Below are 17,518 nucleotides of genomic sequence, written 5' to 3'. Positions count from 1 at the left end.
CCAAGGCGTTTGAACCGACACTGCCTGATGATAAGAGACAGGGCTTGCAGGGGTGAGCAACACCTTTGAAGAGAAAGCAGAAAACACCCAAGCCTTATGTCCCCGCACCCCAGCGCTTGGCACAGCACCTGGGACATGACAGTAGCTTGCCCACTGAAGGCCACGCTGACACCCAAGCACCGAGAGAAGATTTTTTTCAGGACTCCTTGCCTATTTAAAAAACAAACTGTCAGAACTGGGTGTCTCCTGCAAGGCTGTATCCAGGCTGCTGGAAGAAGGGGACGCAGCTGTTGACCCAGCCCAACCCCATGCTCGCCGCAGGGCACCCACCCTAATTTCTGAGGGAGAATCGATCCAAGGCACTAGGACCCGGAGGGCGGGCGCTGCGAGCCTGCGCCCTGCACAGCTGCACCACTGCACAGCTTCAGCCGCAGCCGCGCCGCAGCCGCACCAGGCAGCCACCGCTGAAGGACGCGGCGGCAGGCTCCAGTTGGTGTTCCCTCTACCATAAATGTAATGATCTTCTTTTTAGCTAAAGCCGAAACTCACGGGATCGCAATCGATACAGCCAGCAGCGCTGCCGGGAGATGGTAACCACGGCAACGGACCGAAAAGCAAAGGATGCTGCGGACCAGCCCCGGCTCCCTGGTAGCAGGAGGAGGTCAGTCGATTTTAGCTCATCTCCATCAAAAGTATTCATCCATTATTTCACAGCTGAGCACCCTTCCATGGCCATCGAGTCCCAGCCATCAGCGTGTCTATGTCTTTTAGCCTTCACTGGGTTTAATTATACCAAGAAAAGCCGATTTAAATATATGCGTGATCTGCTTTATTGCCCCAAGATTTAGAACAATCAAAACTGTTTACTCCTTGCGAGACTTTGATCAACTGCTGGAAAAGCAGCTGGTGCATTTCAGCATTTATACAACTGCCTTTGCTTTCTTTCCTGAGCAATTATCATCCTTAACAAACTTCTGCACTCGTTACGGAATTCCTGGCCAGCACGCCCCCTTTCCCTCAGGGGGCAGGTAACTGAGGGCACCCACAGCAAGGCACGACACCACCTCTCACCAGTCTGTGGTGGCGTTATCTGGGGCTGGGAGTCATTTTACAAGCCATAAAAAATAATCAATGAAAAAACCAGTAGAAGAACACTCCTCATTGTGCCAAGGGGAAGACGTAGCTGAAGAGCTGCATGCCTAGCTAAAACAGTCCCTGCATGTTTACAGTCCATTTTCTTCCTTACTGTCTTACATTCTTTAGGTATTTTTCAAACAAACAAGACAGACTTGCAAACTCTTTAGGAACGGGTGCAAAACCCCCCCACAATTCAGCTTCCACAAGTCCCCCTTGGGATTTGAGGCTTTATAGAATCATAGAATCACCTAGGTTGGAAAGGACCTTTCAGATCATCTAGTCCGGCCATCAACCTAACCCTGACAAAAACCATCACCAAATCATATCTCTAAGCACTATGTCTACCCGGCTTTTAAATACTTCCAGGGATGGTGCCTCAACCATTTCCCAGGGCAGCCTGTTCCAATGCTTATTTAACCTAATAATTTTTCCTAATATCCAGCCTAAACCTCCCCTGGCGCAACTTGAGGACATTTCCTCTTGTCCTATCACCTGTTACTTGGGAGAAGAGACTGACCCCCCACCTCGCTACAACCTCCTTTCAGGTAGTTGTAGAGAGCGATAAGGTCTCCCAAGCGTGCCTTAGGCGTGCCATATGCCATTATGAGCATACGTTCGTTATGGCGCATTAGTACAACACAACCACCCAAAGAAAAGCCTCAGCTCCCAATGCTGTAGCTCCTGAAGCCTCCCTTCTATTAAAAATAAACAAATAAAAATTGCTCATTGCCCCCTCTCAAGCATTTTGAAGGAACTTAAAAGTGCCTTGCATTTAATTTAGCAAGACACCCTCCTGAGCGCCTGTGAAGCAGGTCACAGTCACTGTCTCATCTTCTTGTTTGGGAACTGAGGGAGAAAGAAAAGGAAAAGAAGAAATTGGTCCAAGGTCACGCAGCAAGACCTTGTCAGGATCTTAAAAAAAACGAAACATAACACCCACATCCTATTTAAAGACCAGCCCTTCCTGGTGAAGTCAATGGCTAATGTCAGAGAGCTCCACCAGGCACGCTCAGGGAACCTCTTGTGCGGAAGAGGAACGGACCGGGAGTTTTTGTCAACAAAAATGAAAAACAAAAAGCACCATGCTGAGTTTTGAGCTCATCTCTGCAACGCTGCAGGATGCAATGAGTCCATGGGCAGAGAGGTTTCACTTGCAGGAGCTTATCCTGTCTGTGAAACCAGCCGTGATTTACTGAAACACTGTATTGTCAGCAAAGCCACAAAGAAAGATTTTATTTATCCAGAGGCTTAGAATCTGTAGAGGCTCTTATCTGGCAGAGCCGCTGGGTGCAGCTGGAGAAGACAGCCCCCCGATAGCTCAGCCGCAACAGGACAGCAGCACGTCACCACCCTGTTTCTCCACTCTCACCCAAAACTTACTGCCTCAACGCAGTAAAAGACCCCTTTAACAAGGAAAGCCTGGTGCAGGCGCTCAGCTCACACACACCGGGCAAATGTTTTGGGAAACTCCTCTGGGGAAGGCTGGCAGAGGGGAGAGCGGCGCTGGTGAGTGGGGAAGAGGGATTATGCTGGCATCTCTGGGAGGGGAACACGGCAGCGCTGGGGCCAGCCTCCTCTCCCAAGGGTTCGCACCCTCTTGGAGCACGGCTTTGCCCCTGGAGCAAAGACACAGCTCTCTCCCTTTACAAATTCACCTCTCTGCACTGCCAGGGCACGGGACTGGCCCTTCCACCTCCCCAGCACAAGGCCACCGCAGACGTGGGGTGACACAGTGGCAGTGCCAGCGGCACGGAGCCAGGCAGTACCACCACAGCTGAGAGCAAGGGATGCTCCGTGACACGGTTCAAGCACGGGGCTTGTGCCCCTCGCATTGCAGAGGAGAAAATTAATTCCTTCAGAAAAATTCAAGACACTGATTAAACACAGCAATGCTAACTATCAGTGTTATACGTGGGCAGACACGCAGCTTTTGACGCGCACCCTACAACCTCGTGGACCACAAACTGAGGGACGTGGCCCAGTCTTAATTTGATCAGTCAATTATTCAAATATTCTGCTGACTAATGAGGGTTCCAGTTTGTACTCTCATGCACCCAACAGGCAGAATTCTTAGCTAGAACAGCTATACTGTATCTTTACTAGACTATATGGAAAAAAAAAAATATTTGTCCATAATGAATCTGCTTTCCTTCTTGGTCACTAAACAGCCATAACGCACACAGGCTAATTAGTCCATTTATCAATTATCCAAACGCTGAGTCGTTCCTGCCCCTCCTCCAAATCCAAGTTATTCCAATCCAATAGCTAACCCCTTCAGCTTGTGCAACTCACGGTCCTTCCTAAATGCTCTTTCTTAAATCTTCTCTTCATTTCTAACAACGTTTTGCCTCAGTCTTAAATTTAGAACCAAAATTTCATCTGGATGGGGAAGATGCAGGTTTTCTGTACGAATTTCTCGTTCCCCAGCACAGAAACCTTCACAGATCAGAACAGCTCTGTGCGTGGTACACACTACTGGGAAGAGTTGGAAATTATGCTCTGCTCGGAAACAAGATTTTCTCCTGTTTCACAAATAAGAACCTACAGCTCAGCAAACATTTAAAGTTAACGTTAAGGGTTACAACTGCAGAACAAGTTCTATCTTTATCATACTAGCAGAGGAGTTTCCACAGGCAGAGTGCATCATTTTTTTCCTACGGTGCAGATTCCCTCATCCCATAGGACTCTGTCATGGAACTGTTCTGCCACACCCCACGCAAGAAAGCCAGCCACCATTTCTCAGATGGACTGAAGGTTTCCAGCACCACACTGAGGAAAAAGGTGAATTACACTGCAAACAAATCCAAAAAACTGCAGCTACAGACAACAGCTGATTAAAGTGAAAGACAACACTTACTGCTTTTTTTCTAAAAGAGTTTAACGTGAGTGTCTCTGAACACAGAGAGCTCTGCTTCTGTAACATTCCTCAAGGCACGCTGGTCTCTCGGACCTGCTCTCATCTGTTTTTACAATTGCTGCTGGAAATATCTGCATAAAACAGAATCTTTCTTTCTACAGAGGGCTCATGTATTAGTTACTGGTCTCAAGGCAACCGCTACCACTACCTGCAAAGGTTTCCTTCTTCCAAATGACCAGCCCCCCCCAGAGCTGGGTAATGCTGTCACGGCCGTAGATGCTTGTGCCACAAGAAATGACTGCTCAGCATTCCCCACCTGTGTTGCAGCCCCGCCAAGGGGGCTGGGGGCCTCCAGAGCAGAGGAGGGGGACACAGATTCTGTTTGCAGCACAGGCACTGCCTGCAGCGAGAGCAGAGGCAGCGCCACTGCGAGCCCCACACCACCTGTGCGAGCACGGTGCTGGCAGCAGGGACCCCAAGGTGGGGGGGCTCAGCGCCCACCAGGACGGGAGTTCCCTCTCCCTACAGAACCGCTCCCTGCTTCTGCAAACATTTAAAGTGAACGTTAAGGATTACGACTGCAAAAGGAGTTCTATCTTTACTGCACTAGCAGGGGAGCTTCCACAGGCAGAGCGACTGCGTTGTTTTTTTCCTACAGTGCAGATTCCCTCATCCCACAGCAGTCTGTCACGAAACTGCTGGGGGGGGGGGGCAGGGAACCTCGAGCTCCCACGGGGGGGGAACCACAGACCCTGGACCAAACCCTGTTCTGCACCTGCAACTGCTCCCACCCATCATTGACCCCCCATGGGGGTTGGTGTCCCCCAGCACTGCCTCTGCCCCCCCAAAGACACCCCATGGGGGTTGGGGTACCCCATTACTGCCTCCCCATCCCCAAAGACATCCCACGGGCGTTGCGGTCCCCCACCGTTGCCTCCCCCCTCCCCCCGACAGACACCCCACGGGGGTTGGGGTCCCTCGGCACCGACCTTCGACCTCCGCTCCACTGGGGGGAGCGCCCCCACCCCAACGCCGAGGCCCCAGCCCACGGGAGGGAATGCCTCCCCTCCCAAGCACGCACCTCCCATGGGGGGAGAAGGCGGCCGCCGCCGCCGCCCCCCCCTCCCCCCGCCGCCACCCGAGCACCGAGGGGCGGACGCTCCGCACCCCAGCGCCGACACGACACAACGCCCCCCGCCTCCCATCCCAACATACCCTGGGGGGGGAATCCCCTCCCCGCCCGGCCAAGGCCGCGCCCGGTACCTGCCGCCCGACCGCTCCCCAGCGCCGCTCACCGGATTCCGCTCTCGGAAGCCAGCGGCCCCCGCCCGCCAGCGAGGCCCCCCCGCTAGGCCCCTTCGGGCTGCCCTCCGCGCCGCCGCACCGCCCGGCCGCGCTGCCGGCCGAGCTTGGCATCAGGCATGACTTGGGGCAGCCCTCAGGGGTCAGAAGGGCGGAAGGGGCTTCCGGGGGGCGCGCATGCGTAATGAGGGGAGTGAAGCCGGCCGGGTGCGGGCGGGAGAGCACGCTATGGCGGGGGAGAGAGGACAGGAGGGCGGCGGGCCAGGCCGGGCCCCCGACGGGCGGCGGAGCGGCTCTGCCCGGCGGCGGGCGGGACCGGGCCGGGCCGGGCCGGGCCGGGCCGGGCCGGGCCGCAGCGAGCGGGGCGGCCCAGAGGAGGGGTAGGGCGCCTTGTTCCCGGTAGCATAGGGCACGGCAGGGCGGAGGTCGCCGGCGCCTATAACGGTGGAGCCGGGTCCCGCCCGCCGGGGAGGTGGGGCTGGGCCGGGTGGGAGAACGAGGAGGAAGAAGCGGGACGGGACGTGGAGCCGCCGGTAAGTGCTGCCCGGATCCCGCCGACATGGCGGGGAGCAGGTCCCGGGAGCGGCCCGGGCCCGTTGCCACGGAAACGCCGCTACCCCCACCCCGCCCCGCCTCCCCCCAGGCCTTACCGGTGGGTCGGGGCCCAGCCCCGGTCCTTAGGGCAGCGCCGTGCCGGGAGCGGCTCCCCGTCCCCACCGCGGTGGCGGGGGGGGGCCAGGCCGGGAGTAGGCGACCCCCGTGGTGTGGCAGGGTCTCGGGGGTCCGTGCCGCTGGGCAGAGCCACGCCGCCGCCTGGAACGGGCGTTGGGCTGGCGGCGACCGGCCCCGGTATCGATCCCTGCGGTGACGGCCTGTGTCCCGCTGGTTGCAACGCTGAACCCTCCAGCGCGGCCAGTTTTCCACCCCCAGTTGCCCACGAAGCTGGCTCGGTTTGCCAGCCAGGAGGCTGTGTCCAGGGCCCTGCTGAAGTGACGGTGTGACACGTCCCATCCCCACGTTGCTTATCTCATCCGTCCACCCGGCTGGAGGGGCACAGTTTGCCCGTGGTCCATCCGTGACGGCTGCCACGTTTTCACCCACCGTGTGCCCAGAGGCGGCTTCCAGGAGGGTCTTTTCCCAGACCCCAGGGTCTGACCTGCCCACAGTCCCTGGCCTCCTTGGAGGCAGGGCTGATGTTTGCCTTTCTCCAGTTGCTGGGATTTCTGAAGCCTTCCCCATCCCAATTAACCTCTCCCCAGCAGCCCCGCTGGCTGCACTGGGGTGTTTCCTGAGTTTACGGAACCAGGAACTGGGATTCAGTGTTAGTCTGTCTGACGCTTTAGTCACCTCGTTGAGATCCAGCCCCTCATTTCTTGCCTAATTGCAGGGACACTAGCACAGTGCAATTACCTAAGTGTTGCCAGCCCCAATTAACACCATGATTAACACTTCTCCCCAGCTTCCCAGCACTGTGCTCTCCCGTCCTCATCCTTGGTGCTGCCACGGCCGGCTGCTGGTGCCCGAGCTGCCTGCCAGGAGGTGGTGAGGTTTGAGGTGTCCCTGTTGGCGAGGGGCTGCTATGGTAGTTTGTTTGTCGTGCTCCCTCCTCCGCTCTGCCGCCGGGTTCGGGGTATGCTGTGCCACAGGGAACCGTGCTGGTTAGTCCTCTCTGGTCGCAGTGGGATTTCCCGCTGGAGGGAAATCACCGTGCCGGTGCACAAAGCCAAACAAAACCGAAACCAGCAGCATGCAGCTCGCTGACCCCAGACAAGCCCTGGGCAGAGCAGACGCCCAGCCATGGGCCGTGCCGCAGCGCAGCCGGGCTGGGTGAGGCCACGCGCACTGAGGCAGGACTTCCTTAACCAATTTTGTAGAAATGGTTAAAGTGCACCCAAAATAAAGTTGGGCCCTGAGAAGTCACGGTGCCTGCTGGGGCCCGTGGGCAGCTCCGCCCGTGCCCAATCATCCCTTTCCCCCGCAGCAGCCAGATGCCCAGGAGGAAGGAGGTGCCAGCGCTGGGCAGCCTCTGCCTGCAGAGTCTCGCCCGGCACATGCAGAGCATCTGGGTGAAGGACTACAGCGAGAACTACCTGGACGAGTACCAGTTCCGCTTCGTCATGGGCCCCTTTAATGACCTGGGTGAGATGTGGGGTCCGGGGACCCGCTCTGTGCGGGCAAAGAGGAGGATGGGCGAGCGGTGCCGGGACTGTCTCGCTGACCCCTGTAACGGTGGTCCCCCCACAGCCGGCAGCTTGGTGCAGGACCTGATCCGGCTGCTGGGCGAGAGCCGGCGCCTGACGCGGGCAGCGCTGCACCTGCTCCTGCTGCCTCACCTGCGGGAGCTGAGCCTGCAGCCCTGCCCCAGCCTCGCCAGCAACGCCATCGGCCAGCTCGTCACCCTGCGCTGCAAGGTCAGCAGGCTGAGGATGCCCACCCTCCGTGGGGCTGGGTGAGCAGTAACGGGGATGCACACCCTCCATGGGACTGGGTGAGCAGGAACAGGGATACCCCCTCTCCATGGGGTTGAGAAGCGGGGCAGGTCATGCCCACCCTCCGTGGGGCTGGGTGAGCAGGAACGGGGATGCCCACCCTCCATGGGACTGGGTGAGCAGAAAAGGGGATGCCCAACCTCCGTGGGGCTGGGGTAAGGGGGACAGGGGATGCCCACCCTCCATGGGTGGGTGCAGGGGGGGCAGAGGGGCATCAGTGTCCCCTCCACCCGCCCCTGCTGAGGTGGCTCCATGTACTGATGGCAGAACCTGAGCTCCCTGGACCTGCACGGCTGCAGCCGGCTGTCGGTGGATGTGCTGGTGGACCTGGCGGAGGGGCTGCCGCAGCTGAGCCGGCTGGGGCTGGCGGAGACACAGGCCAACGTCCAGGTGCTGTCGGCCGTGGGCTCCTGCTGCCGGCGCCTGCAGGAGCTGGACGTGTCCCACTGCAAGAAGGTGTCCCCGCGCGCCCTGCGGTACCTGGCCTATGACCCACTGGCACAGTCCCTGTGCTGCCCCATGCTCCGCATCCTGCTGGCCCGTGGTCTGGAGCCTTCGGGAGACAGTGGCATGGTGGCAGCACTGGCCTTCTTGCTGCTGGCCCTGCCGCGCCTGGAGTTCCTGGCCCACAGTGCTGTGCCAGACGCCCTCCACCTCCTCCACGGGTGGCAGCTGCACAGCACAGGGGACGCCGAGGGCTTCCCCTCGCTAGAGGAGCTGGCACGGGGGCGGGGGACTGCCCTGGGGGGTCCCCAGCTCACCCTGCCCCTGCGGCGGGTGGAGGAGGTGGAGGAGCCTGCCCTGGCCACCATCCACGCCATCTGTCCCCAGGTCGAGGAGGCCTGCGTATGGCTCGGGGACAACCCAGGTCCAGCAGGTGGCTGGGAGCTGCTGTGCTGGGGCCACCTGGCCCGGCTGACCCTGGGCTGTGCCGGGCGGCAGGGCCGGGTGCTGGCGGAGGTGTTGCCGCTGGCACAGAGCCTAGGCCCCCGCTTGCAGACCCTGGCCCTGCATGGCTTCTGCTGCCAGGACGAGCTCTCCCTGGCTGCCCTGCTCGCCAGCTGCCCCAACCTTCAGGCCTTCAGCGCTGAGCTGCACCCCCCGACAGACATTGACCCCGATGGGGAGATCCCGGACGAGCCGTCCCACTGGGACACCAACCTGCTGCCCTGCAGCCTCCCCCAGCTCCAGAGCTTCTCCCTGACCCTGGCCAGCACCACGGGCACCTTCCTGGCCCGGTACGGGCTGGGGCTGCGTGCCACGCTGGCCTCGCTGCTGTGCCATGCCCCACGCCTGCGGACCCTCCGCCTGCTCAACGTCCCCTTCCCATTGGACTCGGTGTTCGAGACGGTGCTGGCGGCGCCGGGGCCACCCCTGCTGGAGCTGCAGGAGCTCTCGCTGGCCGAGAGCTGGGTGTCCAGCCGCACCGTGCGGCTGCTGCTGGCCTCTGACAGCTGCCTGTGCCGCCTGGATCTGTCCCACTGCCGGGACATCCACCGGCGGGACTATGACGGCTTCCTGCAGGCGGTGCGGAAGCAGCGGCTGGACCTGGACATCACCTGGGAGTAGCCGGCACTGGTTGTACAAGGCTCTTTAATAAAGGAGTTACATTATGGGCAGTGGCACCGTCTATGCCCCAGCACGCCAGCTGTCCCAGCATGGCTGGGCCCTGTGGCCGCTCTCCCCTTTTGGAAGGGGCTGCAGGGGCTGGCACATGTAGGGTGATGCCCCTCTGCTGCGCTTTGGGGTGCTGGCACTGCTGGGGTTGGCGCAGCTCACGGCACTGGCTGCCCCCAGCATGGCGCCCACCCTGGCATCCCGCTGACAGCATCTGTCTATGTGTCCCGGGAAGCCATGGGGACATCAACGTGGTGGCTGCAAGCGCCACGTGGCATAGCTGCTGCCATGTCCCCACGCAGAGCTGCTGCTGGCTCAGTGCCGGGGACCGTCGGTGAGCCCCGTCAGCCGCTCCGACTCCTCCCAGAGCTTGCGAGCGAGGCCGGCGTCGCGGGCGGCCATGGAGGGTAACGTCAGCCCACAGTCGCTGTCAAAGTACTTGCCCGTGATGCCTGAGACCTCTTCTGAGACGGCGCAGTAAATTGTGCTGACGGCCCCCTGCTCTGCCGACTGCCGGGCAAAGAGGGGTGAGGAGGGGGCCCAGCCACCCACCCCGCCACCTCTGGGGTCGTGGGGCAGGGGTCCGTGCAGGATCGGGCCCCGTCACCTGCCCCCGCTCACCTTTATGAAGGGGCGGATGAGTTTGAAGAGCATCCGGACAGCCCAGCTGAAGTGGCGCATGATGCTGGTGCTCACCACGCCGGGGCTCAGGGTGTTGGCGATCACCCCTGCCAAGCCACACCATCAGCACCGCGGCGGGAGATGGGGCTGGGGGCTGCAGGGACCCCAGCATGGGCAGGGCCCTGCTCCTGCCCCAGTCCCTGCCTCCAGGGCCCAAATCCCTGGTTGCCATTCCACCTGGAGCAGCAGGAGCAGCCCCAAGCCTGGCCTCGGAGCCTGCTCTTGGCACCAGAGCCACTCCAAGGGATGCAGCCTTCCCTGGCCAGGGCTCTCCCACCCATGGGGCGGTCCCGAGGAGTTTTTACCAGGGTAAGGCAGCGTGGGGTGGTTGGGACAGGCAGATGTCACCAGCGTGCAATCATCCCTGAGAGCCACGTGGCGTAGTATGGCATGGCTCAGCAGGGTACAGCTGGGTGTTGAATGGCATGGCACAGCATCGCATGGCGTGGCATGGCACAGCACCATGTGGCATGGCACAGCACGGCTCAGCACAGCAAGACATGGTATGGCCATGCATGGCACAGAACAGCCAGGCATGGTGTGGCACCTGTTGGCACAGCACGGCATGGCAAAGCACATCTCAGCACGGCAAGGCACCCACCTGTGCCCTGCAGGCGCCGCGCCAGCTCGGCGGTGAAGAGGACGTTCATCAGCTTGGTGCTGTTGTAGGTGGCATCGGAGCCTCTGAGCCGCTCCTGCCCGGTGAGGTAGCGGCCATCAGCGGTGCCCGCGCTGTGCCGGAAGGACGAGACGTTGACGATGCGGGCGGGTGCCGATGCCTTCAGGAGATCTGCATGGAGCAGAGGGTGAGAGGGGAAAGGTCCCTTGGACCCCCCCAGCCCCGTGAGCCCTGGCGCTCACCCAGCAGCAGGTTGGTGAGCAGGAACGGGCCCAGGTAGTTGGTGGCAAAGGTCTTCTCCAGCCCCTCCGGTGTGATGGTGAAGGGCAGCCCTGGAAGAGGGGAGCACAAGGCACCGTGGGGCCAGGAGCAGGGCAGGCATCGTCCACCACAGCGGGACAGGGAGGTTGACCCCGACCGGGGCAAGGACGAGAGCGGTAGATGCCTGACCCTGACCCCGGTGCATACCGGTGAGGCCGGCGTTGTTCACCAGCACGTCCAGCCGCTTCTCCTCCCGCAGCACGGCCTGGGCGAAGGCACGCACAGAGGCCAGTGAGCTGGTGTCCAGCAGCCGCAGCAGCACCGCGGGGTTGCCGGTGGCCGCACGGATCTCCTCCACTGCCGCCTGGCCCCGCTCACGGTTACGACATGCCAGGATGGTGCGAGCATTCCTGCGGGCCAGGTCCAGGGCCACACACTTGCCAATCCCTGCAGCACACAGAGTGGGCTGGTACCTGACGGGTCCCAAGAGTGAGGGGTCCCTGGGGGTCCATGCTCCCGTCCTCAGGGTCCGGGCAGCTCAGTCACTGCAAGGAGCCCAGCGCTGGAGCAGGGGGTGTTGGCAGGGGACAGAGAGGGGCAGGTACCCCGGGGCCAGTCAGTGTGGGGGTGAAGATGGGGACAAGGCAGGACAGCCACTGCGGCGGTGCGGGAAGGAGCTGGCAGTGGCACGTCACTGTAGCTCAGTCGGTGGCTTAACCCAGGCCACATGGGCAGGATGGCTGCCACGGCCACCGAACCCACCCGGATGCACTGTGCCAGCACCGCTCCACATCAGTGCTCCCACATGGTGGGAAAAGACAGGCACCAGGTGGGGACATCCTGTCCCTGGGCACAAAAGGGGACACCCCAGCCCTGACACACGGACCCTGCTGCACCCCTAGCTGCATGTGTCCCACTGCCCCCGGCTGTGCCAGCCCCAATCCCGTGCTTTGCAGCGGGATACAGGTGGGAGCAGCGACCCCGTCCCCAGCGCGCAGCTCCGTCTCCGGCACAGTGTGGTGCCCCGGGTGGCTGGCAGCGCGGTGGCCTGGGCTGTCAGTCATTAATCCAGCCAGGGCAGAGTCCAGCCGCAGAGGCTGGGCTGGGGCTGCAGGCATGGGGCTGCTGAGAGCCCAGCGAGGCAGAGCTGCTCGGGGGTAGAGGACGCCGTCCGATTTGGCTTGCCGGGAGCCGGCTCCTGGGCATGCAGTGCAGTGGCCGGCGGTCAGCATGGTGCAGAGGATGTCTGAGGGCACCCGGTGAAAGCGTGCTGTGGGCACCGGGTACTGGAAGCGCATCGTACACGCTCAGGGACCGGCCACCAGCCACTCCTGCAGCCATTTGCACCACTAACACAGGGGCTGTGGTCCGGCAGATGGAGAAGGGGGACCCGCATTCCCTGTGGGCTGCCCCACAGCACCATGCCATCATACCGTCACCCACACACATGCCCCCGACCCCTTCTCCATGCCTGGGAAGCAGGGATCTACCACCTGCTCCAGCACAAAAGGAGAGTGGCTGGGTCCCATGTCCAGGCAGGACCCACAGCCTGGCACCCGTGTTCTGCATCTCCCCGGCACCATGGTCCTTCACACACATCCCCCAGCCCCACCCCGACCCCAGCAGCCCGTGCCACCAGTCCCCGCTCACCACTGTTGGCTCCGGTGACAATCACCGTCTTGCCAGTCAGGTCAGTGGGACACTTGCGAGGGTCCCAGGTGCGTCTCCTCTTGGCCCAGAGGAGCAGCCCCAGGAGCAGCGTGAGCAGGAACCAGCACGGGTGGCTGCAGACGCTCGGCAGCTCCATGGCTGGGGCGCGGGGTCCGGCTGGGGCACTGGGTCCGGCTGGGGCACTGGGTGTGTCTGGGGGACAGAGTCCAGATGGGGCTGGAGGTCAGCCAAGGACCTTCACCCAGCCCGGCAGCCCTGGCATGGCACGGTCCCCTCCTGCCCCCCACGGTTCCCTCCTGCCCCCCAACCCTCCGGGAGCGGAGGGACAGCCAGCAGGAAAGTGGTTCACTGGGCTCGTACCTCAGGAGGGACAGAGCAGGCAGGAGGCTGAGCTCTGCCTCCCTTGTGCCAACCCGGGGCTGCTTGCCCACGCTGGCTGGGGTGGCCCCCACCAGCCCCAAGGCCAGCTGCTGCAGAAGGGGCAATGTCCACTAGGCAGCCCCAAGGTCCCTGTCCTGCTGCATGGGGACGCTCGGCCACGAGCCAGGGCTGGAGACATGGCTCTGCAGGAGAAGTGACCTGCTGGAGGGGTTTGCCAAGGCGGAGGGGGGCACCATCGAGGGGCCCCGGGGTGCCAAGCTGCACCCAGAGCACATGGGGAGATGGAGGTTGCAGCCTGGGGGTGGCCACACAGTGGGGTGGGTGTCCAGGCAGACCCCTGCACACACTGTCCCACCGGAGCAGCCCTGACTCAAGGTCTCCATCCTCCCGACTGGGCTGGCAGCAGGTATGGATGGCCCTTCCCCAGACATGCTCCCGGTCAGCCCCTTCTGGGGATTTTAGTAGCTCAACCCAGGAATGGGACCAGCTTTTCCAGTGCTCCTGCAGCCTCTGAGCCTCTGGCGCTGGATGGGCAGCACTGGCCCCAAGCGATGGTTGGAGTTGGTGATCTGAAGGGCCTTTTCTAACCTAAATCATTCTATGATTCTAAGCTGCTGCCATTCCCTGGCCGCGTAGCCTCAAAATCCTCCAGTGTTTCCCCGGCTCCTGCCCCGGCTGAGCCGTCCCCAAGCTCAGCTGTCCCTGAGCATCACCACAGCCAAAAATGGGTTCTTTATAGAAAAAAAAAATGGGGGGCTTGCACAGCCAGAGCACTGCTGGAGCTGGCGAACAGCTCTCTGGTGGCTCAGCCCTGCCAGCCCTGGTGGCTTTGGGTGCAGGGAGCAGAGTTGGGGCCACCTGCCAGGGAGGCAGCCAGGCTGCTCCGCACAGGCAGAGTGGCTTGGAGGTGGCCGCGCCTCCGAGGGCAGGGACCTGGGCCAGCAGCGCAGCCCGGGGACACAGGGCGGTGGCAAAACCCCAGGGAGAGCTCATGCGTTAAAGCCACACACAGGTATTTCACCCCGCTAAATCCCTTTCATTTCTTGTTTGGTGGCAAATGAGCTGCAGGGTACGCAGCTGCGTGTGGTTACACGCTGAAAAATGTCCTGCAGGCTGTGGTGTGGCATGTGACCACCCTGGGTGTCCCCTGCCCAGGCGGTGGGCAGCCCCAAGGCACAGGGTGCCCTGGCTTCCCTGAGTTTTCCTTCCTGTCTTGCTGGCGACCGTTTCTTCCTCACCTCCTCTCCATCAGCAGCAGGGATCTGTGAAGGATGAGGAAGCAGCGGCCCTTCAGCCACTCCAGTACGTCCCCGTGGTCAGCACTGGGCAGTGGCAGGGATGGTGGCTCCGTGGGCTACTGCGGACTCTGCTCCCAGCCCCACATTCTGGTGCAGGAACTCACCAGCTTGGTGGTGCGACAACCACAGGGCTGGTCTTCGGCAGGGGACGAGAGCTGAGTGACAGAAACTTCTTTATTTTACTTCTCTTTTCACTAGCAGAGCTTGCAAAGGGCACCGAGCTCCCGGCCTCACGGAGAAGCCGAGGAGCCTGCACTGCCCTGTGGCGCCGCATCGGTGCCCTGCCCTGCGCCGGACCTGGCCCTGGCTGCCGTAACTCATGGGGATGCAAGGTCAGGTGGAAACATGCCGAAAGCCATGAGCAGGGAGCCCACCCAGGTCAGGGGGTTCCTCCAGGAGCTCGGGCATCCAGAGGCTGCGCTGAGCTGCAGAGCAAGGGCAGCACCCAGCGGGGCACCCAGCCACGGAGCTGCTGGAGCCAGTTTCCCAACAGAGGAGCTCTGGGATCAGGGGCCAAACAGGCGGGTCTGCTCACCGGAGTGCAAGGGGGAGGAAGCCCACAGGGCACCACCAGCCTCCCGCGGTGCCGCGGCTCCTGCCCAGGGTGGTGGCTGCCCTGCGGAGCGGGGACATGGCACATCGGGAGCCCAGAGGACACAGCCCGGCTATGCTGTCGTGCTGGAGCTGCCATGAGCAGTGGGGACAGTTGTGGGAAATGTGTGGGACATGGCAGGGACCCAGGCAGGACTGCCCGGCAAGGGACCGGGGGGGGGGCTGGCACCCCAGGGGTGCTGGGGCTGTGTGCGGGTGTGCTGCTTTCAATGCTCGCCATCACCCGTGACCTCCCTGGCTGCAATGGCCGGGAAGGGCACGGTGGGGCAGATGGGTCTCAGATACCCCGTCTCCTCCTCCTCCTCCTCCTCGCCATGGACAGGGATGCAGAGCCCACGCTTCACGCTGCCGCCCCATCTGATGGTCACGCCGGGGGCCAGCTGAGCAGAGTCCAGCAAGGAGCCGAGCTGCCGGGGCAGGGAGCTGCGGGGCTGCGGGGACCCTGGGGGACATGGCTGGAGCCGTCGCCCCCCTGCAGCAGCCAGCCCCTGGGACAGCGGTGAGTTGCCCGGCTCCTGTCCCCGGCTGTGCCAGCGGGCACCCCGGGAACACGCCGGTGGCTTGGCCTCTGCACCTGGGTCCAGCACCTCCACCTGGGGCCTGATCCAGCACTCAGGCCGGCGGCCGGGGCCCAGCCTGGGGACCCCCAGGATGGTGCCAGTCCCCTCTTGCTTCACCCCCACACTGCGCCGGGGCCTCCCTGGCTGAATTGTTTCCATGCTGGCGCAGGAGGGAGGCAACAGCGGTGGCCTGTGGCTGCTGGACCCCGCCATGCCTCTCCCCTCCATGTCCCCGTGGGATAACACCAGTGAACGCCATCCCTGCTCCGGCTGACCCAGGGGCTCAGCAGGGACCCAGGGTGGGCAGGGAGCCGGTGGCCTGGCTGGGCAGAGCAGGGCTGGCCGACGTAGCGGGGGCCAGGCCTGGGGATGTTTTCCCTCAGGGGGCTGGGTAGCGATGACCGCCTTGTCCCGCAGCAGCTCCGGGCGGGATGGCCCTGGCACAGGCAGGACGGTGCTGGTGGTGGTGACCTGGCCAGGACACAGGGGCTGCGTGGGGGGAGCTCCAGGCTCGGCAGTCGCTGGAGGGTCCTGCCTTCCATGCTGGCGTGGGGGCTGCGCACCGGAGACCTGCCCAGGAGGGGACAAAGGGGGACCTGGTGTGGGCCGGGGGTGTCGAGGTGCCTGATGGGGGTGACTTGGTGTGGGCGACCCCCCAGCTCCTCAGGGGGTGTTCAGGGGAGGCTGTGCCCTGCCAGGGGCTGTGCAACAGCACCCAGAGGACCCCCCCTCACCGGGACGAGGGTCTCAGTGGATATCCCACAGCCCCAGAGCACAACCCTTCGCCATGAGGCTGACTCGCCCCAGTCTCACATGCAGGCAACGGGAAAAGCTCGGCCACCTGGGGGCCACGGCATGGTTTTGTGGGCCATCTCACCTCTCCCGGGCATGGGGACAGACGGGTACACAGGACAGGAACGGAGCCCTGCGCCCAGGAGTCTGCAGTGCAGGGCTCGGGTTCCTCGTCCTCCTGCCAGGAGCCGTCTCCCTCGGTGTCTGACTCCCCCTCGTCCCGTGCCAGGAAGCGCCACTGGGCGATCTGCAGGAGGGCGTCCCGCGCCTGGCCCACGGTGAAGGGCACGCACTGCGGACAGAGACAGGGCTGAGTCCCCCCCTGCCCCACTCGACACTCTGTGCCCTCCACCCTCTTCCACACCACGGAGCAGGAGCTGCAAGGGACCCACACTCACCCCAGGCACCCAGATCCCCCCCAAAAGCAGGGTCTAGGTGCGCTCACCTGCTGAGCCGCATAGGCTTTGGAGCACTCATCCATCACACGGCCCAAGAGCTCTGCGAGGATGTCCCCGACGTCCTTGTCACTTTGCTCAGCCCTGAGCAGGGAGAGCCATTCCTCCTCAGGCAGGCGCCCGGGGACAATGTCGGCTCGGGCAGCGGTGACAGTGGGTGGCCGGGATCTCTCCCCGCGTGACTTGGAGGTGGCCGCCCGCTCCCGGGGGGTCATTTTCTGCAGGGAGACGTGACAACCCTTGAAGCTCCTGCTTCTCCTGCAGCCTGAGGCAGGGGAACGCCAGAATGGCCCCAGGACCATGCTGTTACTGGGATGGATATAGCCCAAGGTCCCTCTCAGCTTGAGAGGGACCAGAGACAAGATCCCCCTCACACATGACCCCAGAGGTTTCTGCTTTCCCAGGCTCCTGTCAGCAACACCGGGGTATGAGGGGAGCGGGGAGATCCTCCGTGTCCCATCCCATAGTGGGGGCATCTCTAACACGGCATCCCGGTGCTACCCATGGCACCCCCCGTGTACTTCAGCTATGCCCAGCATGCCCTGATACACCCCAGTACATCCCAATACACCCCAGCATGCCCAAATACAAGCCAGCACACACAAGTATACACCTGCACATCCCAGCACGCCCCAGCGTGCCCCAGCTCCTCCCAGTATACCCCAATATAGCCCAGCACACCCCAGTACAGCCCAAATCACCCTAATCCACCCCCAGCACACCCCAATGTACCCCAGCATACGCCAGTACACCCCAACATATGCCAGTACACTCCAATCCACCCCA

The 17,518-nt window shown here is 62.3% G+C and overlaps 3 protein-coding genes across 7 annotated transcripts; 1 reads left to right on the top strand and 2 right to left on the bottom strand.

Moving 5' to 3' along the window:
* The first annotated feature begins 405 nt into the window (after positions 1-405).
* On the top strand, positions 406-9,363 carry LOC134516332 (uncharacterized). Of its 5 annotated transcripts, XM_063336406.1 has the most exons (4): positions 5,415-5,676; positions 7,278-7,435; positions 7,541-7,707; positions 8,053-9,363. In XM_063336406.1, the coding sequence occupies exons 1-4, from the start codon at positions 5,474-5,476 to the stop codon at positions 9,352-9,354; spliced, it is 1,830 nt and encodes a 609-aa protein (XP_063192476.1). In that variant the 5' UTR covers positions 5,415-5,473; the 3' UTR covers positions 9,355-9,363. The 5 variants fall into 5 exon arrangements, with proteins under 5 accessions (XP_063192477.1, XP_063192476.1, XP_063192475.1 ...); XM_063336407.1 differs by lacking the exon at positions 5,415-5,676 and adding an exon at positions 406-661 and having other exon boundaries at positions 7,278-7,707; XM_063336405.1 differs by having other exon boundaries at positions 7,278-7,707.
* A 28-nt stretch (positions 9,364-9,391) lies between these two features.
* On the bottom strand, positions 9,392-13,003 carry LOC134516334 (retinol dehydrogenase 12-like). Its single transcript, XM_063336410.1, has 6 exons — positions 12,614-13,003; positions 11,171-11,410; positions 10,945-11,034; positions 10,685-10,873; positions 10,024-10,130; positions 9,392-9,912 (listed from the first exon to the last, which is right to left on the bottom strand). The coding sequence occupies exons 1-6, from the start codon at positions 12,768-12,770 to the stop codon at positions 9,718-9,720; spliced, it is 978 nt and encodes a 325-aa protein (XP_063192480.1). The 5' UTR covers positions 12,771-13,003; the 3' UTR covers positions 9,392-9,717.
* Positions 13,004-14,639: 1,636 nt separating this feature from the next.
* On the bottom strand, positions 14,640-17,313 carry C5H2orf81 (chromosome 5 C2orf81 homolog). Its single transcript, XM_063336292.1, has 4 exons — positions 16,723-17,313; positions 16,363-16,569; positions 15,829-16,055; positions 14,640-15,645 (listed from the first exon to the last, which is right to left on the bottom strand). Exons 1-4 carry the CDS (start codon positions 17,206-17,208, stop codon positions 15,132-15,134), a joined length of 1,434 nt encoding a protein of 477 aa, XP_063192362.1. The 5' UTR covers positions 17,209-17,313; the 3' UTR covers positions 14,640-15,131.
* Positions 17,314-17,518: the final 205 nt, after the last annotated feature.

This window comes from Chroicocephalus ridibundus, chromosome 5, assembly GCF_963924245.1.
Source record: "Chroicocephalus ridibundus chromosome 5, bChrRid1.1, whole genome shotgun sequence".
In the NCBI taxonomy this organism is placed as follows: Eukaryota; Metazoa; Chordata; class Aves; order Charadriiformes; family Laridae; genus Chroicocephalus; species Chroicocephalus ridibundus.
Note: the sequence above shows the minus strand (reverse complement) of the source record. Positions and strands in the feature narration are given on the sequence as shown.